We start from the raw sequence: 18,605 nt of genomic DNA on the forward strand, positions 1-18,605 counted from the left end.
TTCCCTAGTCGCCACACTCCGGTACACTGAGGAGAATTTAGCATGGTCAATGCACCTAACCAGCACGTCTTTTGTTGTGTAACTTGCCTGCACTCACTACTAAAAGAAAGTAAAACGTTTATTAGTCACAAATAGGCTTACATTAACACTGCAATGAAGTTACTGTGAAAAGCCCCTAGTCACCACATTCCAGCACCTGTTTGAGTACACAGAGGAAGAATTTAGCATGGCTAATCCACCTAACCCAGCACATCTTTGGACTGTGGGAGGAACCCGGAGCACCCGGAGCAAACCCACGCAGACAAGGAAAGAACATGCAAACTCCACACAGACAGTGATCCAAGCCGGGATTCGAACCCTGGTTCCTGGCACTCTGAGGCAGCAGTGCTAATCACTGCCACTGTGCCACCCCGATCTTTATGTTGTCAACAACTGAAGAGATGAGCTGATTGATACAATCAGCCAGTGAAATAAAGTCTGTTGAACCATATATTTTGAAATAGCTGACTGTCAACATATCCAGAAGAAACAAAATAAGGAAGGACTGTAGAAAAAGAGATAATCAGCCATGGATATCTAAGGAAATAAAGGAGGGTATCAAATTGAAAGAAAATGCATACAAAGTGGCAAAGATTAGTGGGAAACTCGAGGATTGGGAAATATTTAAAGGCCAACAGAAAGCCATGAAAAAAGCTATAAAGAAAAGTAAGATAGATTATGAGAGTAAACTAGCTCAGAATATAAAAACAGATAGCAAAAGTTTCTACAAATATATAAAATGATAAAGAGTGGCTAAAGTAAACATTGGTCCTTTAAAGGATGAGAAGGGAGATGTAATAACTGGAAATGAGAAAATGGCTGAGGCTTTGAACAGGTATTTTGTGTCAGTCTTCACAGTGGAAGACACAAAAATTGATGACAGGAAGGCTGTGGCAGGTGAGGACCTAGAAACTATCATTATCACAAAAGAGGTAGTGTTGGGCAAGCTAATGGGGCTAAAGGTAGACAAGTCTCCTGGCCCTGATGGAATGCATCCCAGGGTACTAAAAGAGATGGCGGGGGAAATAGCAAATGCACTGGTGGTAATTTACCAAAATTCGCTGGACTCTGGGGTGGTTCCCGCAGATTGGAAAACAGCAAATGAAACGCCACTGTTTAAAAAAGGAGGTAGACAAAAGACGGATAACTATAGGCCGGTTAGCTTAACTTCTGCAGTGGGGAAAATGCTTGAATTTATCATCGAGGAAGAAATAGCGAGGCATCTGGATATAAATTGTCCCATTGATAAGACACAGCATGGATTCATGAAGGGCAGGTCATGTTTGACTAATTTGGTGGAATTCTTTGAGAACATTACATGCGCAGTGGACAATGGGGAACCTGTGGATGTGGTGTATCTGGATTTCCAGAAGGTATTTGACAAAGTGCCGCACCAAAGACTGCTGCATAAGATAAAGGTGCACAGTGTTACGGGTAAGGTATTTGCATGGATAGAGGATTGGTTAACTAACAGAAAGCAAAGAGTGGGGGTAAATGGTGTTTTTCTGGTTGGCGATCAGTGGCTAGTGGTGTGTTTCAGGGATCAGTGTTGGGACCGCAATTGTTTACGATTTACATAGATGATTTGGAGTTGGGAACCAAGTGTCGTGTGTCAAAATTCGCAGCTGACACTAAGATGAGTGGCAGAGCAGAGTGTGCAGAGGACGCTGAAAGTCTGCGAAGGGATATAGATAGTCTAAGTGAGTGGGCAAGGGTCTGGCAGATGGAGTACAATGTTGGTAAATGTGAGGTCATCCATTTTGGTAGGAATAACAGCAAAATGGTAAAAAATTGCAGCATGCTGCTGTGCAGAGGGACCTGGGTATCCTTGTGCAAGAATCACAAGGAGTTGGTTTGCGGGTGCAGCAGGTAATTAAGAAGGCAAATGGAATTTTGTCCTTCATTGCTACAGGGATGGAGTTTAAAAACAGTGAGGTTATGTTGCAGCTGTATAAGATGCTGGTGAGGCAACACCTGGAGTACTGTGTACAGTTTTGATCTCCTTGCTTGAGAAAGGATGTACTGGCACTGGAGGAGGAGGTTCAGAGGAGATTCACTAGGTTGATTCCGGAGTTGAGAGGGTTGGCTTATGAGGAGAGATTGAGTAGACTGGGGCTATACTCATTGGAATTCAGAAGAATGAGGGGAGATCTTATTGAAACATATAAGATTATGAAGGGAATAAATAAGATAGAGGCAGGGAAGTTGTTTCCACTGGCAGGTGAAACTAGAACTAGGGGGTATGGCCTCAAAATAAGGGGGAGCAGATTTAGGACTGAGTTGAGGAGGAACTTCTTCACACAAAGGGTTGTGAATCTGTGGAGTTCCCTGTCCAGTGAAGCAGCTGAGGCTACCTCATTGAATGTTTTTAAGGCAAGGATAGATAAATGTTTGAACAGTAAAGGAATTATGTGGGCTGGTAGTGGAGCTGAGTCCACGAAAAGATCAGCCATGATCTTATTGAATGGCAGAGCAGGCCCGAGGGGCCAGATGGCCTACTCCTGCTCCTAGTTCTTATGTTCTTTTACTAAACAGGAAAAAGCACAAATAGAAGGAAAGTGCAATGCATTCATTTTCATTCATGGCAAGTTATCATTATAACCAACAGTTACTTCAGAAGGTAATAACTGACTAATCAAGGCAACCAAATTTGTACATAATGTGTGTGCTTTTTAAACTCAAGCAACTAACCAGGGTTGTTTTGTAACCAATGTGGTTCTGTTCCTGATAACGAGGACCAGTTTGTAACCTTGATGTTATAGGTTAAATTGGTCTTGTGGGATTGGCACATTGCCTATCCTTAGTCCTGTGTCTGAGGATTGAATGGAATTGGCATTTAACTGAAGAAATCTAAGTCTTAAAGGACTATTGGGATTGTAATTGCAATCCTGATCCACATGTATGGTAAAGAAATGCAGCAAAGCTTATGTTGTATTAACTGTTGCTGTATACCATTAGAATAAAAATGTGCTTCAGTTGTTTTCTATTAGGTTTTAGGTGGCTATTTGTTTTAGTCCAGGTTTTGCCAGTATTTTTCAACGTGATATCAATAAAAAGCATAAGGATGCCTCACTAGTGATAATGACTGCAATATGAGAAGTATGGGCATGTAGAGCTTAATTATGTAAGGTAGCAGATTATCATATGCAGTTGATTGTGAACATCCGCATGGTTCACTATTGTATCTGCATTAATGCTAGTTAGGCTCCTCTGCGGTTGAAAATGTCATCACTGACGAACTAAAATTTTAAAAATACAAAATGAATGGAGAAAAAATATTTTACATTATGAAAGGGGTCTTTACGATTTAGATTACTTGCATCCAAAAATGCTTTCAGTCTGGAGTCCATTTTATCTACCTGATATAATTCAAAATTGCAATTCTTTTATTTTTAAATAAACCTTGTATCTTTTTTGGATAACTTTGTTTGATAGTCAAGATGTTATTATTGAAGAATGCAATATTTTCAAACATCATATCAGCACCAAATACTCTCAGGATGGGAAATACATGTGAATTGCAGAATAAAGCTTCTTCCATTCTCGCTAGCGTACTTCAACCTCAGAATAGCCTGCACTGCACCCTTGGAACAATTATTTGCCACATCAGTCACCTTGTGACCTTTCTGAGAGAAATCACCAATGTAATGCCAAATTATATAGTGTGGGCTGTCCCTCCTGGAATAAGGTTAAGACTAAAACCAATTTTGTGTCGGACAGCAGAGAAAGGTGACATGATCCCGTTGGCTTCGGCTCAAATCCTGGTCTGCTAACTCACTGAGTATCATTTTTATTTTTCTTTAAAATCTTTGAAACTATTGGTGATGGTGAGTGGAATGTATCTTGCCACAATTACCCACTGATTCAGGAAGAGTTTGTAAAGAGCGTAGTATTTTGCTGACCTTGCATGTGGACCTTTGATTTCTGTCACTTGTGGAATAATCTGCTTACCCCATCGTCCTACTTGACATTGCTGTCTTTTGGGTTTGCTTGTGCTTCCTAATGTTCCTTATGGTGTTGTCATTTAACCCTTCCACTTTAAGGCTCCTGATGACTTTGTGCACACAGCAGAAAGTGCTGAAGACAGCCCTGCTATAGAAGATCAGTTGCTGGGGGAGGTATTAGATCAATCCTATTATTTTATATGTGTGCGTGCAGGTAACACTTTGCGCTGCTAATATGTCCACACACTTCAAAACCAGTGTTTTTCATGTTTCAGATTTCTTAGTTTGTAAATGACCAGTGTTGAATTGCTTAACAATCATACATAATTTTTTATATGAATGGATTTTCTTTGCTCATTTGCTTGTCTGAGGGTGCTGTCTCCTTGCTGGGGTACAATCATCCTACCTTACCATGTGTAAAAAGTCTCTACATGAATATTGGCAGCTGATTGCCGATCCATCCTCTCCTGGTGTCCTTGCATACATTTCCAGGAATGGATGACGGACAGTTATCAGGAATGGGAGCTGCAGTTGATATCCCGCCTATAACACAGAGATACTGACGCCAGTTGTAATGCATCTACTGTCCTTTGGTTAGGATCAGTTAAAGGAACACAGACTATGAATCAAACCTGCAACCTTACTGGCCTAGTACACGGCTGCTGGATAAACTGGCTGAACTTTGAGGGAAAAACATAACCCTTTCTAGGATTATATATTATATAAATCTGTATTTAGACTGTGCCTCAAAATCTTTCTTGTGACTCTACAGTACCTGTAAATGTTGCTGACAGTCACAGAATTTATTCACACATTACATTTGTTTGTGACTATATTCTTCAAGGTAATACAACACTTAGCACACTGAACAAGATAGACTTGTATCTTAAAATACAAATAGCTGATTGTGGTGCCTATGTTTGAGTGTTTTGTATATGGAATATCATTATCTTTTTCTTTTATCGTGTAGGCAGAAAGTGAGCATGAAGAAGATGAAGAAGATTTGGACCTCAGTGAATCCACACCCGAGAAGCAAGTTAAGGATGAAACCAAATTCAATATTTCTGTCAGCGGAGGTCAGTAGTTTGTGATTTCATCATAGAATCCTAGAATCCCATAGTGCAGAATAAGCCCATCGAGCCTGCACCGACAACAATCCCACTCTATCCCTGTGACCCCACGTACTTACCCCAAGTGCTAATCCCCCTGACACTGAGGGATAATTTAGCATGGCCAATCCACCTAACCTGCGCATCTTTGGACTGTGGGAGGGAACCGGTGCACCCTGTGGAAACCCACGCGTACACAGGGAGAACGTGCAAACTCCACACCGACAGTCCCCCGAGGCCAGAATTGAACCCAGGTCCCTGGCGCTGTGAGGCAGCAGTGCTAACCACTGTGTAAAGTTTCTGCCAGCAAACTTATTGAAGGAGTCAGCGGAAGTACAAAACTAAAATCATCCTTTTGTTCACGTGACCCTTTGCTAAAGTTAATCAACCTAAAACAAATTCTTTCCCAAAACTGACTGCATTTTCCATGAGGTTTACTTAAAGCCTGCGAGGTGCCAATCAAATCATAGAAGTTTATAACGCAGAGGAAAACTCATTTGACTCATCATGTCTCAGTCAGTCCTTGCTGGAGTGAATAGTTGATACCTGTTTCACAAAATGTTTTCAAAATGTTATTTACAGTGGCGGGGTTTGCAGGCACTATTCAGACTGCAAGGCAGAACTAGTAAGCGGCATGTTCAGCAGGAAAAATATAAAATAGTTGTCAACAATTTAAGATAAAGGTGTGCACTCTATGGGGGGGGATTTTCTTGTCTCCCTGCGGCGTTGGGGGTGGGGGGCCCTTCTGTGGGACTAGAAGATCCCACTGGCATGAACAGCTGGAAAATCCAAACCTATAACTGAGCAAATGAGAGCAGCATTTGTGGTTGCATCTTTCCCGTGTAACGAAACATTTAAAATAAAGCTGTGAAACTTGCTCCTGCCTCGGATCTAGATTTTCTATCCCCTCTGCCCCCACATGCCCCGATTCCATGGCATCCCCCAAAACAATGTAATTTCTAAACCCAGACATCTATGCATTGAAATTCATTGAACCTTTAATCACTTTTAAGTGTCAATCTATCTGACCTACCCTTTTGCAACCACAAAATAAAAAATGAGAATAAATACGTCTGCCAGCAGCTATCTGAATTCGTCCATTTGCCCTCACCTGTACAAATGCATCTTTCAGCCTTTACAAATGGTGGTTTCTGCTGCTGTCCTGCTGAGGGAAGATGTGCTGTGTACAAAGCTAGAGTTTAACTGCTGACAGCAGCATCTCCACAGCTTCCACACCACTGTTTTGTGAGGTGGCTGATGGAAGAATGTATCTGAGATTTCAGCAGCCAAGAGAAATGTGAAATCAGAGGGAGTATTGGAAGCCGGGGGAAAACCCAAGCTACTCAAATACTTGTTGCCACAAACAGTATCAGAGGTGGGGTATTTACTCGTAACACACTGCTCCTCTCAATACTTCTATTGTGCTGAAAAGCAACTAACAGGCCATGTATCACTGAATCCCCCACTGTCAACATCCTTGGGGTTACCATTGACCAGAAACTCAACTGGACTCACCGCATAAACACAGAGGCTACAAGAGCAGGTCAGAGGCTAGGATTACTGCGGTGAGCAATTCACCTCCTGACTCCCTAAAGCCTATCCACCAAGGCAGAAGTCAGGAGTGTCGTGGAATACTCTCTACTTTCCTGCATGGTGCAGCTCCAACAACACTCGAGAAGCTTGACGCCATTCAGGACAAAGCAGCTCACTTAATTGGCACCACATCTACAAACATCCACTCCCTCCATCACCGACGCTCAGTAGCAGCAGTGTGTACTACCAATAAGATGCACTGCAGAAATTCACTAAAGATCCCTGGACAGCACCTTCCAAACCCATGACCACTTCCATCTAGAAGAACAAGGGCAGCAGACATGAGGAACACCACCATCCGCAAGTTCCTCTCCAAGCCACTCTCCGTCCAGACTTGGAAATATATCGCTGTTCCTTCACAGTCGCTGGGTCAAAATCCTGGAATTCACTCCCTAATGGCTTTGTGGGTCAACCCACAGCATGCGGACTGCAGCGACTCAAGAAGGCGGCTCACCACCACCTTCTCGAGGGCAACTAGGGATGGGCAATAAATGCTGGCCTGTCAGTGACGCCTGTGTCCCAAGAATGAATTTTTAAAAATCACATGCCTACTTTAGCTTCAAGCCCTGAACATAAGAAATAGGAGCAGGAGTAGGCCATCTAGCCCCTCGAGCCTGCCCCGCCATTCAATAAGATCATGGCTGATCTGAAGTGGATCAGTTCCACTTACCCGCCTGATCTCTATAACGCCTAATTCCCTTACCGATCAGGAATCCATCTATCCGTGATTTAAACATATTCAACGAGGTAGCCTCCACCACTTCAGTGGGCAGAGAACTCCAGAGATTCACCACCCTCTGAGAGAAGAAGTTCCTCCTCAACTCTGTCCTAAACTGACCCCCTTTTATTTTGAGGTTGTGCCCTCTAGTTCTAGCTTCCTTTCTAAGTGGAAAGAATCTCTCCACCTCTACCCTATCCAGCCCCTTCATTATCTTATAGGTCTCTATAAGGTCCCCCCTCAGCCTTCTAAATTCCAACGAGTGAAGCAAGCACATAATTGGAATTGTGTGCTAGTCTTGGATCAAGCAAGGAAAAAGAATGAATTTGAATTTAACATCATGTTTTCATGTTCTCATGATGTTTCAGGGGCTTTATGATGCATCGCTTATTTTGTAAAGTGTAGTTGCCTCAGTGTAGGTAATTACAACTGCTAGTTTGTGCATATGGTGTCTCAAACTGCAGATCAATGAATTGCCAGTTAGTCCATTTTGAATGGTAAAGATTGAGGAAGGGATATCGAGCAGGGTGGCAGCAGAACTCTTTTACGTCCACTTGAGCAGACGGTTTAATGTCTCCTCTGAAAGATGGCAATTCTGATAGTACAGAAATCCCTCAGTGCTGTATTGCAGGATTTATTACATTAAGATATTTTGCTAAGATGAAACATTTTTAAAAATTCCTTTCCGTACCACAGATGTCGATGGCCTGATTACTCAAGCTTTGCTGACTGGCAACTTCGAAGGAGCCGTTGATCTTTGCTTGTTCGATAATCGAATGGCAGATGCCATCATATTAGCAATAGCTGGAGGACAGGAACTTCTGGCTAAAACACAAAAAAAGTACTTTGCCAAAACAAAGAGCAAGATCACCAGGGTAAGGTTCCATTCTGACCATGTTTTGAATCTTAATACTTGGCTTCTTTGTCCTGACGTTTTGATTAAAATGTTTAGTTGATAGATGCTGTGGTTACACGTGATTGGAAAGAGATTCTACAGTCATGCAACCTTCAGAACTGGAAGGAAGCTTTGGCTGCCTTGTTGACATATGCCAGGCCTGATGAATTTGCTGCACTTTGTGGTGAGTAGTGTTGCTTTATCCTTTATTCTGAAATATTTGCCATTCTACCTCTGATTTATTTGTTGCAAATGAGAAATTCATCATTAAAGTTTGTTGATTTTGTGGCAGGCTGTTTTTGTTAGCGAGGCATGACCTTTCCATCAAAATATTGGTGGACATAACCCCAAAAATGAAGTAAAGTGACCAGGGTCACAGTATGTTGGTACCACAAAACTGAACACATTAAACAAAAATGCCGTTCTTGTATTAGAAGTATTTCTGCAGTACTGATGTACCTGAAGGGGATCAGATACCGTTGGTGTAATAAATGGAAAGAGATTGCAATTAATGGAGTTTAATTTACGTGTACTTTCTTTTAATAAAGAATAAAATAGGCATTAAATTTTTCTCTGTATATAAGTTACTCTGTCCAAGGTCCAAGAGATCTGCAACTGTGCCTCATTTCTCTGCCCTTTCTATTAACTCTTGACCATGCCAATGGATGGGTACAAGTGATTAGGTTCAGAAAATTACAGGATTCTACAGCTGGACAGGAGCAGCATATCTGAAGCAAGGGATGGGGACAGAACAACTTACCCTAAAATATATCATTCCAAAATTTCTACTGCTGTAACATTTTACAGACTCCCGCTCTGATATTAATTGTACTGAATTGGAATTCAAAAGTTCAGTGCCATGGAGTGAAAAAAAACCAGGTTCAAATCGCCGCTTTCACACCTGAACTGTACCAATTGGGAATCGGGCAGAAGAGAATCTAGAACAGGATGCGACATGTAGGTGATTTGTACCAATTGGCAATGTAACACATCTCCATTCTCACAACAATAGAGAAATGGACTGGAAAATAAATTTGATGAGTAAAGAGATTTTTTTAAATGGTGTGCTTTTGCTTGTTTCCATCCTAGATTTTTTGGGCACCCGATTAGAGAACGAGGGGGACAACAGCCTTCAAGTCCAAGCCTGCCTGTGCTATATCTGTGCTGGTAATGTGGAAAAACTAGTATCCTGTTGGGATAGAGCTCAGAATGGAAACTCACCTCTTGCTCTTCAGGTTAGTGTCAGTGAGATCTTTGATGCAATGCAATTGTGCTTTTTGGAATAACAAACAATGGTGACATTGAAAGAATTCTTGTGGCTTGTTTACAATCCCATCAAACCTCTCCTGATTTTATCCAAGCCACACACCACCCCCTTAATGATTACTACCAGCACTTTGTAGATTTCAGCCCCCATCTTATTTGAAATTACCAGATTCATTAACATCCTTCCAAGCTGGTTTGATACCATTGTCAATTGACATTCGAAGATTATTTATTTAAAAGGCATGAAATCCCTCTGTCTCCCAACTCTTCTTCCCCAACTCTTCTTCCCCAACTCTGACTTTGCTAGTAACATGCTTTCTTTGTCCTAGGTGTCTACTCTTGAGATAGACTGGAAAACATTTTCATCTATATTAAGATAAAGGCAAAGTACTGCAGATGCTGGAATCTGAGCCAACAACAGAAAACGCTGGAAAAACTCTGTAGTCTGACAACATCTGTGGAGAAAGTATAGAGCCAATGCTTCAAGTCAGGATGATCCTGACTGAATGTTTGCTCTATTCTCCACAGATACTGTCAGACTGTTGAGTTTTTCCTGCATTTTCTGTTTTATTTCAATTATATTATATTGGCTGGAAAGCTCTACCCACTTGAGGCATTCAGGCCCCACTTGTCAACACCCTTCAAGTATTTCCATCAGCCCTATAAGAGTTGCCTGGCTTTTCAATGCTTTACCCCAGCTGTACATTTAGAGTTGAGAATGTGGTGACGTGTCCATCCAGTCCATGGCACTGTAAGTGACTTCTATCTTGCTAAAGGGAAGAACCTGTATTAGTAGAGTGCCTTATCAAGTCGCTTCATAACAACCCCAATTTCTTCATATACAGTCAATAAAGTTGTGTTTGCTCCTGTTTTGTGAACAAACATAGCTGCAATTTTGTACACAACGAGGTCCACTAACAACAATGCAGTGAATGGCCAATTAGTTGGTTTTGATGGTGTTGAATGATTAATGGGAACATAGCAATTAGGAGCAGAAGTAGGCAAATTCAGCCCTTCGAGTCTGCTCCGACATTCAATCAGATCATGGCTGATCCCTCCCTGGTCTCAAATCCAACTCCCCACCTATTCCCCATATCCCTCTTTCTCTTTTTTATTAGAAATATGTCTCTCTCCCTCTTGAAACCAGTCAACAATTCAGACTCCACCGCGCTGTCGGACAGCGAGTTCCACAAATTCACCCTCTGCGAGAAGTAGTTCCTCCTCATCTTGGTTTTAAATCTACTGCCTCTCAACCTATACCTGTGATCTGTGATGGGGTAATGATTACCACAATACTGGGGTAACTCCAGTTTTGAATAATGCAATGGCATCTTGAACGCTTTGATGTGAGAACAGAGGATGCTGGAAAAACTCTGCGGGTCTGGCAGCATCTGCAAGCAGAGCCAATGTTTCGAGGGCATTTGGCTCTTTGTCAGAAGTGAGTTGGGCTGAATGTCAACCTAGATTATGTAATGGGCCCAGGAATTAGGTTTGAATATCAAAAAGGTATCAGTTTGAGTGTTTCCTATTCCCATACAGTGCTTGTGTTATAGGTTCAATGTATGAAGTTGTTAAACAAGATTCAGCTTCATTGAATAATAATAATCCAGTTGTATTGAAAACTGGTCGGTGGTACGGCAGCAGTAGAAAAAAAAGGCAGAAACACAAGGTGTAACTCGCACAGCAGTGAGATATATTTTGATCAGATGGCTGCTGATGTGAAGGGAAAAGTTGATATGAATATAAATTGCATATTCTATTAGTCCTGTCCCCTGGCTACTGCAGGTGTCTAAACCACATAGTTTGAAATATTAATTTCCTGTTCAGTCTCGAGCTGAGCTTCAAGCCCCTATCCGTCATCAGACTGGCTTTCTTCCACCTCCACAATATTCATGCCTTTAGAAATCTGATTCTCCAACCTCATCTTTGTCAGCCTTCCTTTCTCCTCCCCCACCCCCCCCCTCCCCACCTTTCCACTCCCCATTTACTTATCCAGCCACCCATCATCTCCATTCTTGCTCCCCTTTTCTTCCAGAATAAATTTAAAAATCCTCTCCTTGAAATGCTGACTTGGCCTTGTCTCATTCCACTTGTGTAATCTCTTGATATTCCCTTTGCAAAAATCCACCAACACCTCTTCGTCCCTCCCCCTCTACCTTTTGTTCCACTGGTGGCAAAGTTTAAACCTAGCTTTGTTGTCTGGTTTGCCATCTCTTAACCTCTCCGTTTTTCTTTCCACCTTATTAAAAAACTTGCTGAAAATCCATTTTATCAGCCAAGCTTTCAGTACCTTCCTTTCTAACTCTGTCATCACTTGTTCTAATATCTCCTTGCTTGGGTTGTTTGATAATGCTCCTGTAAGGTGCCTTGGGACATTTAATTACATTAAAGGCGCAGTATAAATACAAGTTGTTGCCATTGAAGGATCCCCTTACTCTTGCACCAACTTCTGAATGGTTTAGTGTGCAGCTCTGTGCTGCTTACATAGAGGGAGCTGTAGCATGTGCAAAGTACTTTGCAGAACCCTTTCATCGTGACTCCGTTTGCAAACCTGAACTAAGCTCTTTAGACTTACAGCTTCCACAATTATTGAGTAACTGCTCAACAGTTTGGCTGGGCAGTGTCCCAGCTTCACAATAGCCACACCATTGAAATGTGGTCAAAAGCCCCTGCATGCAGCTGGTTCGTGCCACTTTCCACATGATGGGGATGTTTCCCCCAGGTTTTCCTATCTGTCAGCCTTAAGTCACTATAGTACGATTACCTTGTGCCATTGGCTGCATGAATTGTGGCATGATCCTGTGCACTAGGACCCTGTGACCCTGCATAAATCTAAAATGATTCAAGTCTTTCTTTGCCCTTGGTAATTCCCACCACCAGGTTTGCAAGGCTTTGTTGTGGCTAACTCCAGTTGTTACCTAATTTCAAGAGAAAACTTCTCTAGCAATAAGATTTATAATATTTTCTTCAATATTTGTGTGTCCTCTGTTTTCAGGATCTGATCGAGAAAGTAGTGGTTCTGCGTAAAGCCATTGAACTTAGCCAAGGAACAAACAATAATGGAGTGGGTGCTGTTCTGGCAGAGAAGATGAGTCAATATGCTGGTCTGTTAGCCGCCCAAGGAAGTCTGGCTGCTGCTTTGTCTTATCTTCCTACTGATACCAATCAGGTAATGCTTAACGGTGTTTTGGATTTGTCTCAACTTTCTAGCCACATCATCCTTGATGTTAGAGGAAACAAGCAGTTTGAGCACATAGATGTCTTCATGGGTCACATCAGAGGGAGCTTTTAATCAAGGATAAAATTCATATTTTTACAATGCCCCTCGCAACTCAGATTGTGGAGATACAGAATTGCCGCACGTGACATGTTGTCTTCCATATTTTTGTTGGTTTTATAAATATTAAAGCAAATAAAGTTTTGGGTAGCTTTTTTTTACAATTGTGTAGATTTCACAGGCAATTCTTTCCATTTCTCATAAAATATAGTTAATTAGTGTTGTTGATTTTTATCAATTGCCTATCAAAATGATGGCTGAGTGAGTCTTCCTTCAGGTAATTTTGTGAGCTGTGACAAGACTACAAGGAGGAAGCGAAAACTTTGCTATGGTGATGCACCTGCAATAATGTTCTAATTACTGAGATGTTAATGAGGCACATATGGGATGTATAAATGGTACAATTTCAGTAATATTGATGTGGACTACTCAAAAATACAAGAATATGCTGATCAACGAGAACAAAGTCCCATTTTCCTCTCAAAATTCTACATGTAGTAAAAATTCAAGTTAATCCAAAACTGAAATAATTGACCTATCCTAATTATTTTTAGTGCATTGTTTGTTTATTTTGTCTTGCAGCTAACACCTTTCATGTAGCTCAATACTGTGAACTGACTATGGTCGTATGAAATGACTTGAAATTTATTAAAATACAGACTCCATAAAAGCTGTAGATCTTAAAGGTTACCAAAAGTGACATTAAGTGGGATTAGAAATTATAATTTGTATTAAAATGGTTTCCAATATATAATATGTAAAAAATAAAATAGCATTAAAATTGATCACATTTCATCTAATATAAATTACATCACCACAATCTATTAGAATCATAGAAACCTTACAGTGCAGAAGGAGGTCATTCAGCCCTTTGAACTTGCACCGACAACAATCCCACCCAGGCCCTATCCTTGTAACCCACATATTTACCCTGCTAATTTCCCTGACACTAAGGGACAATTTATCATGGCCAATCAACCTAACCTGCACATCTTTGGACTGTGGGAGGAAACAGAGCACCCACGCAGACACAGGGCGAACGTGTAAACTCCACACAGACAGTGACCCAAGGCCGGATTTGAACCCGGGTCCCTGTGAGGCAGCAGTGCTAGCCACTGTGCCGCCCTAATTTAGAACCCCCTCCTACATGACTGTTGCTCTGATTTTGACTTCAGTTCTCACTTTTCATTTTGTTTTCCCACTCCCTCATGCAATGTTTCACAGCTTAGGCCATTAATAAGCGTTTTTTGTGCTTATTTCCTCTTACCCACTTTAGTAAGGAGGAAGCTGTCGAGAGAGTTGTAGTGATAGTGAGCAAAAGGTCAGATTCAAGTTTACGTGCATCTACCAAAATTAAATGACCAGAGAAAAATATTCTTGATGATGCAGAATAAACATGCTTAGTTTCACAACTTTAAAAAAGACAAATTATTGGAAGATGTGATGAGTTTGTCACTGTGACATAATCACACATCAGCCTCCACAAAGGAAGTAAAGTGAAGCCAGTTACTTTGATGACAGCTCCCCTTAAAATGAAACACTCTTGCTTTGAGGAAACTCGTAAATCTATCCTTTTTTTCCCCCTCATTTTACTTAATTCTTCATCTTTCGACCAGTTGACGATCCTGCATTTGCGAGACAGACTGTTTCGTGCCCAGGGTGAACAAGCAACTGGGCAGGAATTGACTCCATTCCCACAGCAAGTTCCAAGAGGTAGAGTCAACGCCAGCCATTCACACGCCCCAGAGCAGCTGCAGCAACAAGCCCCTACACAGCAATACTATGCACAGGTGAGGTCGCTTCTACATACTTTAAGCTCAGGTTAGGCATGCATATATTTTTCATATTGTGCATAATATTTTTGAAATGTAAATTCATAACGCCTTGGCTTTCAGGTAAGATTTCAGTTTACTAAATTTACTTCCTATGCTGATCGGGTAGATGATTCAATAAACTCATTAGCAGTATAGAACAAGCGATGTGCTTGTACTGCCCAGTATTTAACTGTGTGATCGCGTAACCTAGGCTTGTGACAACTTCTGATCTAAGTTAGGTGTTGTCTTTTGTTCATGCCGTTGTGTCCACTGTTCCAGTCTTTATGAAGGTAGACTTGATTTTCACAGTTTACATAGAAGGTATGGTAATAAAGATAGAAGGATGCATTTAATTACAATGACTATAGAGAGTGAAATAGAACTTAAAAGAAAAGCTGGTGTGACTCAAAGTGGAAAGTCACTTCTGGCATGTGTCCTAGAATGCAGAAGGGAACAGAGAGGCTTCAGTTGTAATCTTTCAAACATTATTGGATTTACAATTGATGCCAGAAGGCTAGACGGTTGTTAACGTAACACCTTTGTTCCAAAAAACTGAAAGGGATAAACCAAGTAACCATAGAGCAGTCAGCATAACATCAGTGGGTAAGCTTCTGGAGGTCATAATTCATAGTAAAATTCATATTTGCTTAGAAAGTCATGAATTAATGAAAGACAGCTCAAGATTGTAAAAAGCATGTTTTTTAACAGATTTTGGAGTTCTTGAAGAAACAGGGTGGCACAATGGTTAGCATTGCTGACTCAGCGCCAGGGCCCCGTGTTCAATTCCAGCCTTGGGTGACTGTGGAGTTAACACACTCTCCCCATATCTACGTGCATTTCTGCTGGGTGCTCCAATTTCTTCCCACAGTCCAAAGGTACGCAGATGAGGTGAATTGGCCATGCTAAATTGCCTGTTAGTGTCCCAAGATAGTAAGAAGTCTCACAACACCAGGTTAAAGCGTGTTGTGAGATGACTTACTGTGTTTACCTCAGTCCAACGCCAGCATCTCTACATCATGACTACCAGTGTCCCAAGATGTCAGGGTTAGGTGGATTAGCTATGGTAAATGTGTGGAGTTATGGGGATAGGGCAAGGTAGTGGGCCTGGGTAAAATACTCAGAGAGTCAGTGCAGACTTGATGGGCCAAATGGCCTCCTTTTGCACTGTAGGGATTCTATGGTTCTGTGAAATTATGCTGATAATACAAATGCAATAATTGCTATGTATATGTATTTTTGTAAGGTGCCACTAAGCCTCAATCAAATTATGCTGTAGTTAATAAATTGATGTGGAGATGCCGGCGTTGGACTGGTATCTCCACATCATGGCTACCATCGACACCACAAACTGCCGGCTCCAAGTGGAGAGGATCTCCAAGAAGATCGCGCATATCGACACGTTAATAAATTGGACAGATAAATGAAATTTAAAATGGAGCAAAGTGAGTTGATATATTGGATTGAAGGATAAGAGATAAATGTAAATAATAAAATTTTAAAAGTAGAAAGAATTAGGAGTTAGATATACAAATAATTAAAGATAGGAGCATGAGTTATCATTTTATTTTAAGAAAAGCATTTGGGATGCTGGATTTTATACAATACAGAGGTAATCTTAGGCCTTGGTGGATCATCCATGCAGTTGCAATTTGAATACTGCACCCGTTTTTAGACATGCTTCTTGGATAATGATGCCATGAACATGGAGAGAGTGTTTTAGAATTTTACTAACATAGTACAACCACAACTTGCATTCTCTGGCACATGTAATACAGAAAATATCTCAAGGCATTGACAGATTAGAAATAAGAAATAGCTTTCATTTATGAAGCAACTTTCGTGACTTTAAGGTGTCCTAATATGCCTTACAGTCAATTTTGAAATATTCTCACTGTTGTAATTATAGGAAGCGCAGCAGCCAACTTACAAATAACAATGTGATAATGACCAGATCATCTATTTAAGGTAAAAGCAAAATACTGTGGATGCTGGAATCTGAAACAAAAACAGAAAATGCTGGAAAATCTCAGCAGATCTGACAGCATCTGTGGAAAGAGAATAGAGTTAATATTTTGAGTCTGGATGATCCTCATTCAGACTCAAAACGTTAGCTCTATTCTCTCTCCACAAATGCTGTCAGACCCTCTGTAATTTTCCAGCATTTTCTACATCCATTGAATGTGTTGGTTGAAGGGTAGATGTTGGCCAGAACTGCCTTGCTGTTCTTTGAAATAGTGCGAGGAAACCTTTTACATTCATCCGAGAGGGCAAATGGGACCACAATTTAACATCTCATCCAAAAGACTGCGCTATTCCTTCAGTACTGCACTGAAGTGTTAGTCTGAATCTTATGCTCAAGTTTCTGTACTGGGAGATAGCACGGCCTGAAACCATTAAATGATTTAAACATGATGTGTATTTTAACGTGAGGTGTTATGGTACAAGGACCCAACATTGACCATCAGTCGCAGGGCAGACAAAATAATCTAGTGAAATATTATAATAAGTATGGTTAGGAGAAAATCTATGGAGCTGTACAAGATTATGATGGGTTCTTAATTAGATAGGGAAAAATGTGCTCTTGTATTGTAAAAGTTTAATATAAACACAGATATGTTAAGTGGCAGATGATAATAAGAAGGTGGATATTACCATTTTATTCGACCTGGATTTTGCCGTTTCTTTAATTTTTTGCATGTGTCCACTGCAGTGAAAACTCTCAAAATGTGAGTTCTGGCAGCAAATGATGAATAGGCTTGGAGTGAAATGAGATTGCAGTGTACGGTTTTCTGGAAGGAAGTCTGCAGAAGCTGGCAGTTGAATGCTACCTGAGGTTGCTGAATCTGATTCCCTTCAGTAACCGTGAAGGAATCAGAAAAGAAATGCTTGCAATACAGAGCTAGTCAATATGAAAAAGATAAGTAAGATTGCAGAATGTTTTGGGTGAAGGATCCCAATTAGAACATTAACTTGTCCTTTCCTTTTGATTTGATTTATTATTGTCACATGTATTGGGATATAGTGAAAAGTATTGTTTCTTGCACGCTATACAGACAAAACTTACCATTCATAGAGTGCATAGGGGAGAAAAAGAGGATAGAGTGCAGAATGTAGTGTTGCAGTTACAGATAGGGTGTAGAGAAAGAACAACTTAATACAAGGTAGATCCATTCAAAAGTTTGATGGCAGCAGGGAAGAAGCTGTTCTTGAGTCGGTTGATACGTGTTTTCAGACATTTGTGTCATTTTCCCGATGGAAGAAGGTGGAAGAGAATATGTCTGGAGTGCGTGGGTTACTTGATTATGCTGGCTGCTTTTCTGAGGCAGCGGGAAGTGCAGACAGAGTCAATGGATGGGAGGGTGGTTTGCATGATGGACTGGGCTGTGTTCACAACCCTTTGCAGTTTCTTGTGGCCTTGGTCAGAGCAGGAGCCATACCAAGCTGTGATACATCTAGAAAGGATGCTTTCAGTGGTGTTTTTAGTCACTGCCTGCCCTATTGTGTACCATTTCAAACATTTTCCATTTTCTGTTTTTGTTTCACATTCCCAGCGTACAAAGATTTTTCATTTTAACCTCCTCCCAAGAGAGCTATTTGAGTTCCCGAGCTGAGAAATGATAATAGGAGAGTGTAGTAGGTGTCTGCACATGGTTTCTACTCATTTATTTGGATGGGCGGAAATCAATGTGGACCTGAAATTGGACTGACCTCCAGGTACAAAAATTGCAATGTGCGTTCCCACCATACAACTCCCTTCACTTGGAGTGCCAAACTCTCACATTTTCTTCAAAGTCCTCCTCTCACAACTGATATCTAATAGTTTCTGAGGGTGATTTGTTGTTTTTTGTTCATTAGCAGTTCCACAATTACAGAAATGTATTATTCACTGAAGAGGTAGAGGAATTGGTGCATATTAATTAAACCAACTCTAATTGAATAGACTGGCTATC

The 18,605-nt window shown here is 41.0% G+C and overlaps 1 protein-coding gene across 16 annotated transcripts in view; it reads left to right on the plus strand.

Moving 5' to 3' along the window:
* Window positions 1-18,605, plus strand: part of sec31a (SEC31 homolog A, COPII coat complex component) — a 100,512-nt gene that overhangs the window by 50,441 nt on the left and 31,466 nt on the right. For 11 of the 16 annotated variants that reach the window (XM_078214679.1, XM_078214621.1, XM_078214664.1 and 8 more), the window contains exons 14-20: window positions 4,083-4,157; window positions 4,954-5,059; window positions 8,100-8,278; window positions 8,356-8,482; window positions 9,388-9,533; window positions 12,560-12,733; window positions 14,458-14,631. In XM_078214679.1, coding sequence (XP_078070805.1) covers window positions 4,083-4,157; window positions 4,954-5,059; window positions 8,100-8,278; window positions 8,356-8,482; window positions 9,388-9,533; window positions 12,560-12,733; window positions 14,458-14,631 — 981 coding nt within the window. The remainder of the gene's footprint in view (window positions 1-4,082; window positions 4,158-4,953; window positions 5,060-8,099; window positions 8,279-8,355; window positions 8,483-9,387; window positions 9,534-12,559; window positions 12,734-14,457; window positions 14,632-18,605) is intronic. The other 5 variants (XM_078214673.1, XM_078214593.1, XM_078214630.1 and 2 more) reach the window with 1 other exon arrangement.

This window comes from Mustelus asterias, chromosome 1, assembly GCF_964213995.1.
Source record: "Mustelus asterias chromosome 1, sMusAst1.hap1.1, whole genome shotgun sequence".
In the NCBI taxonomy this organism is placed as follows: Eukaryota; Metazoa; Chordata; class Chondrichthyes; order Carcharhiniformes; family Triakidae; genus Mustelus; species Mustelus asterias.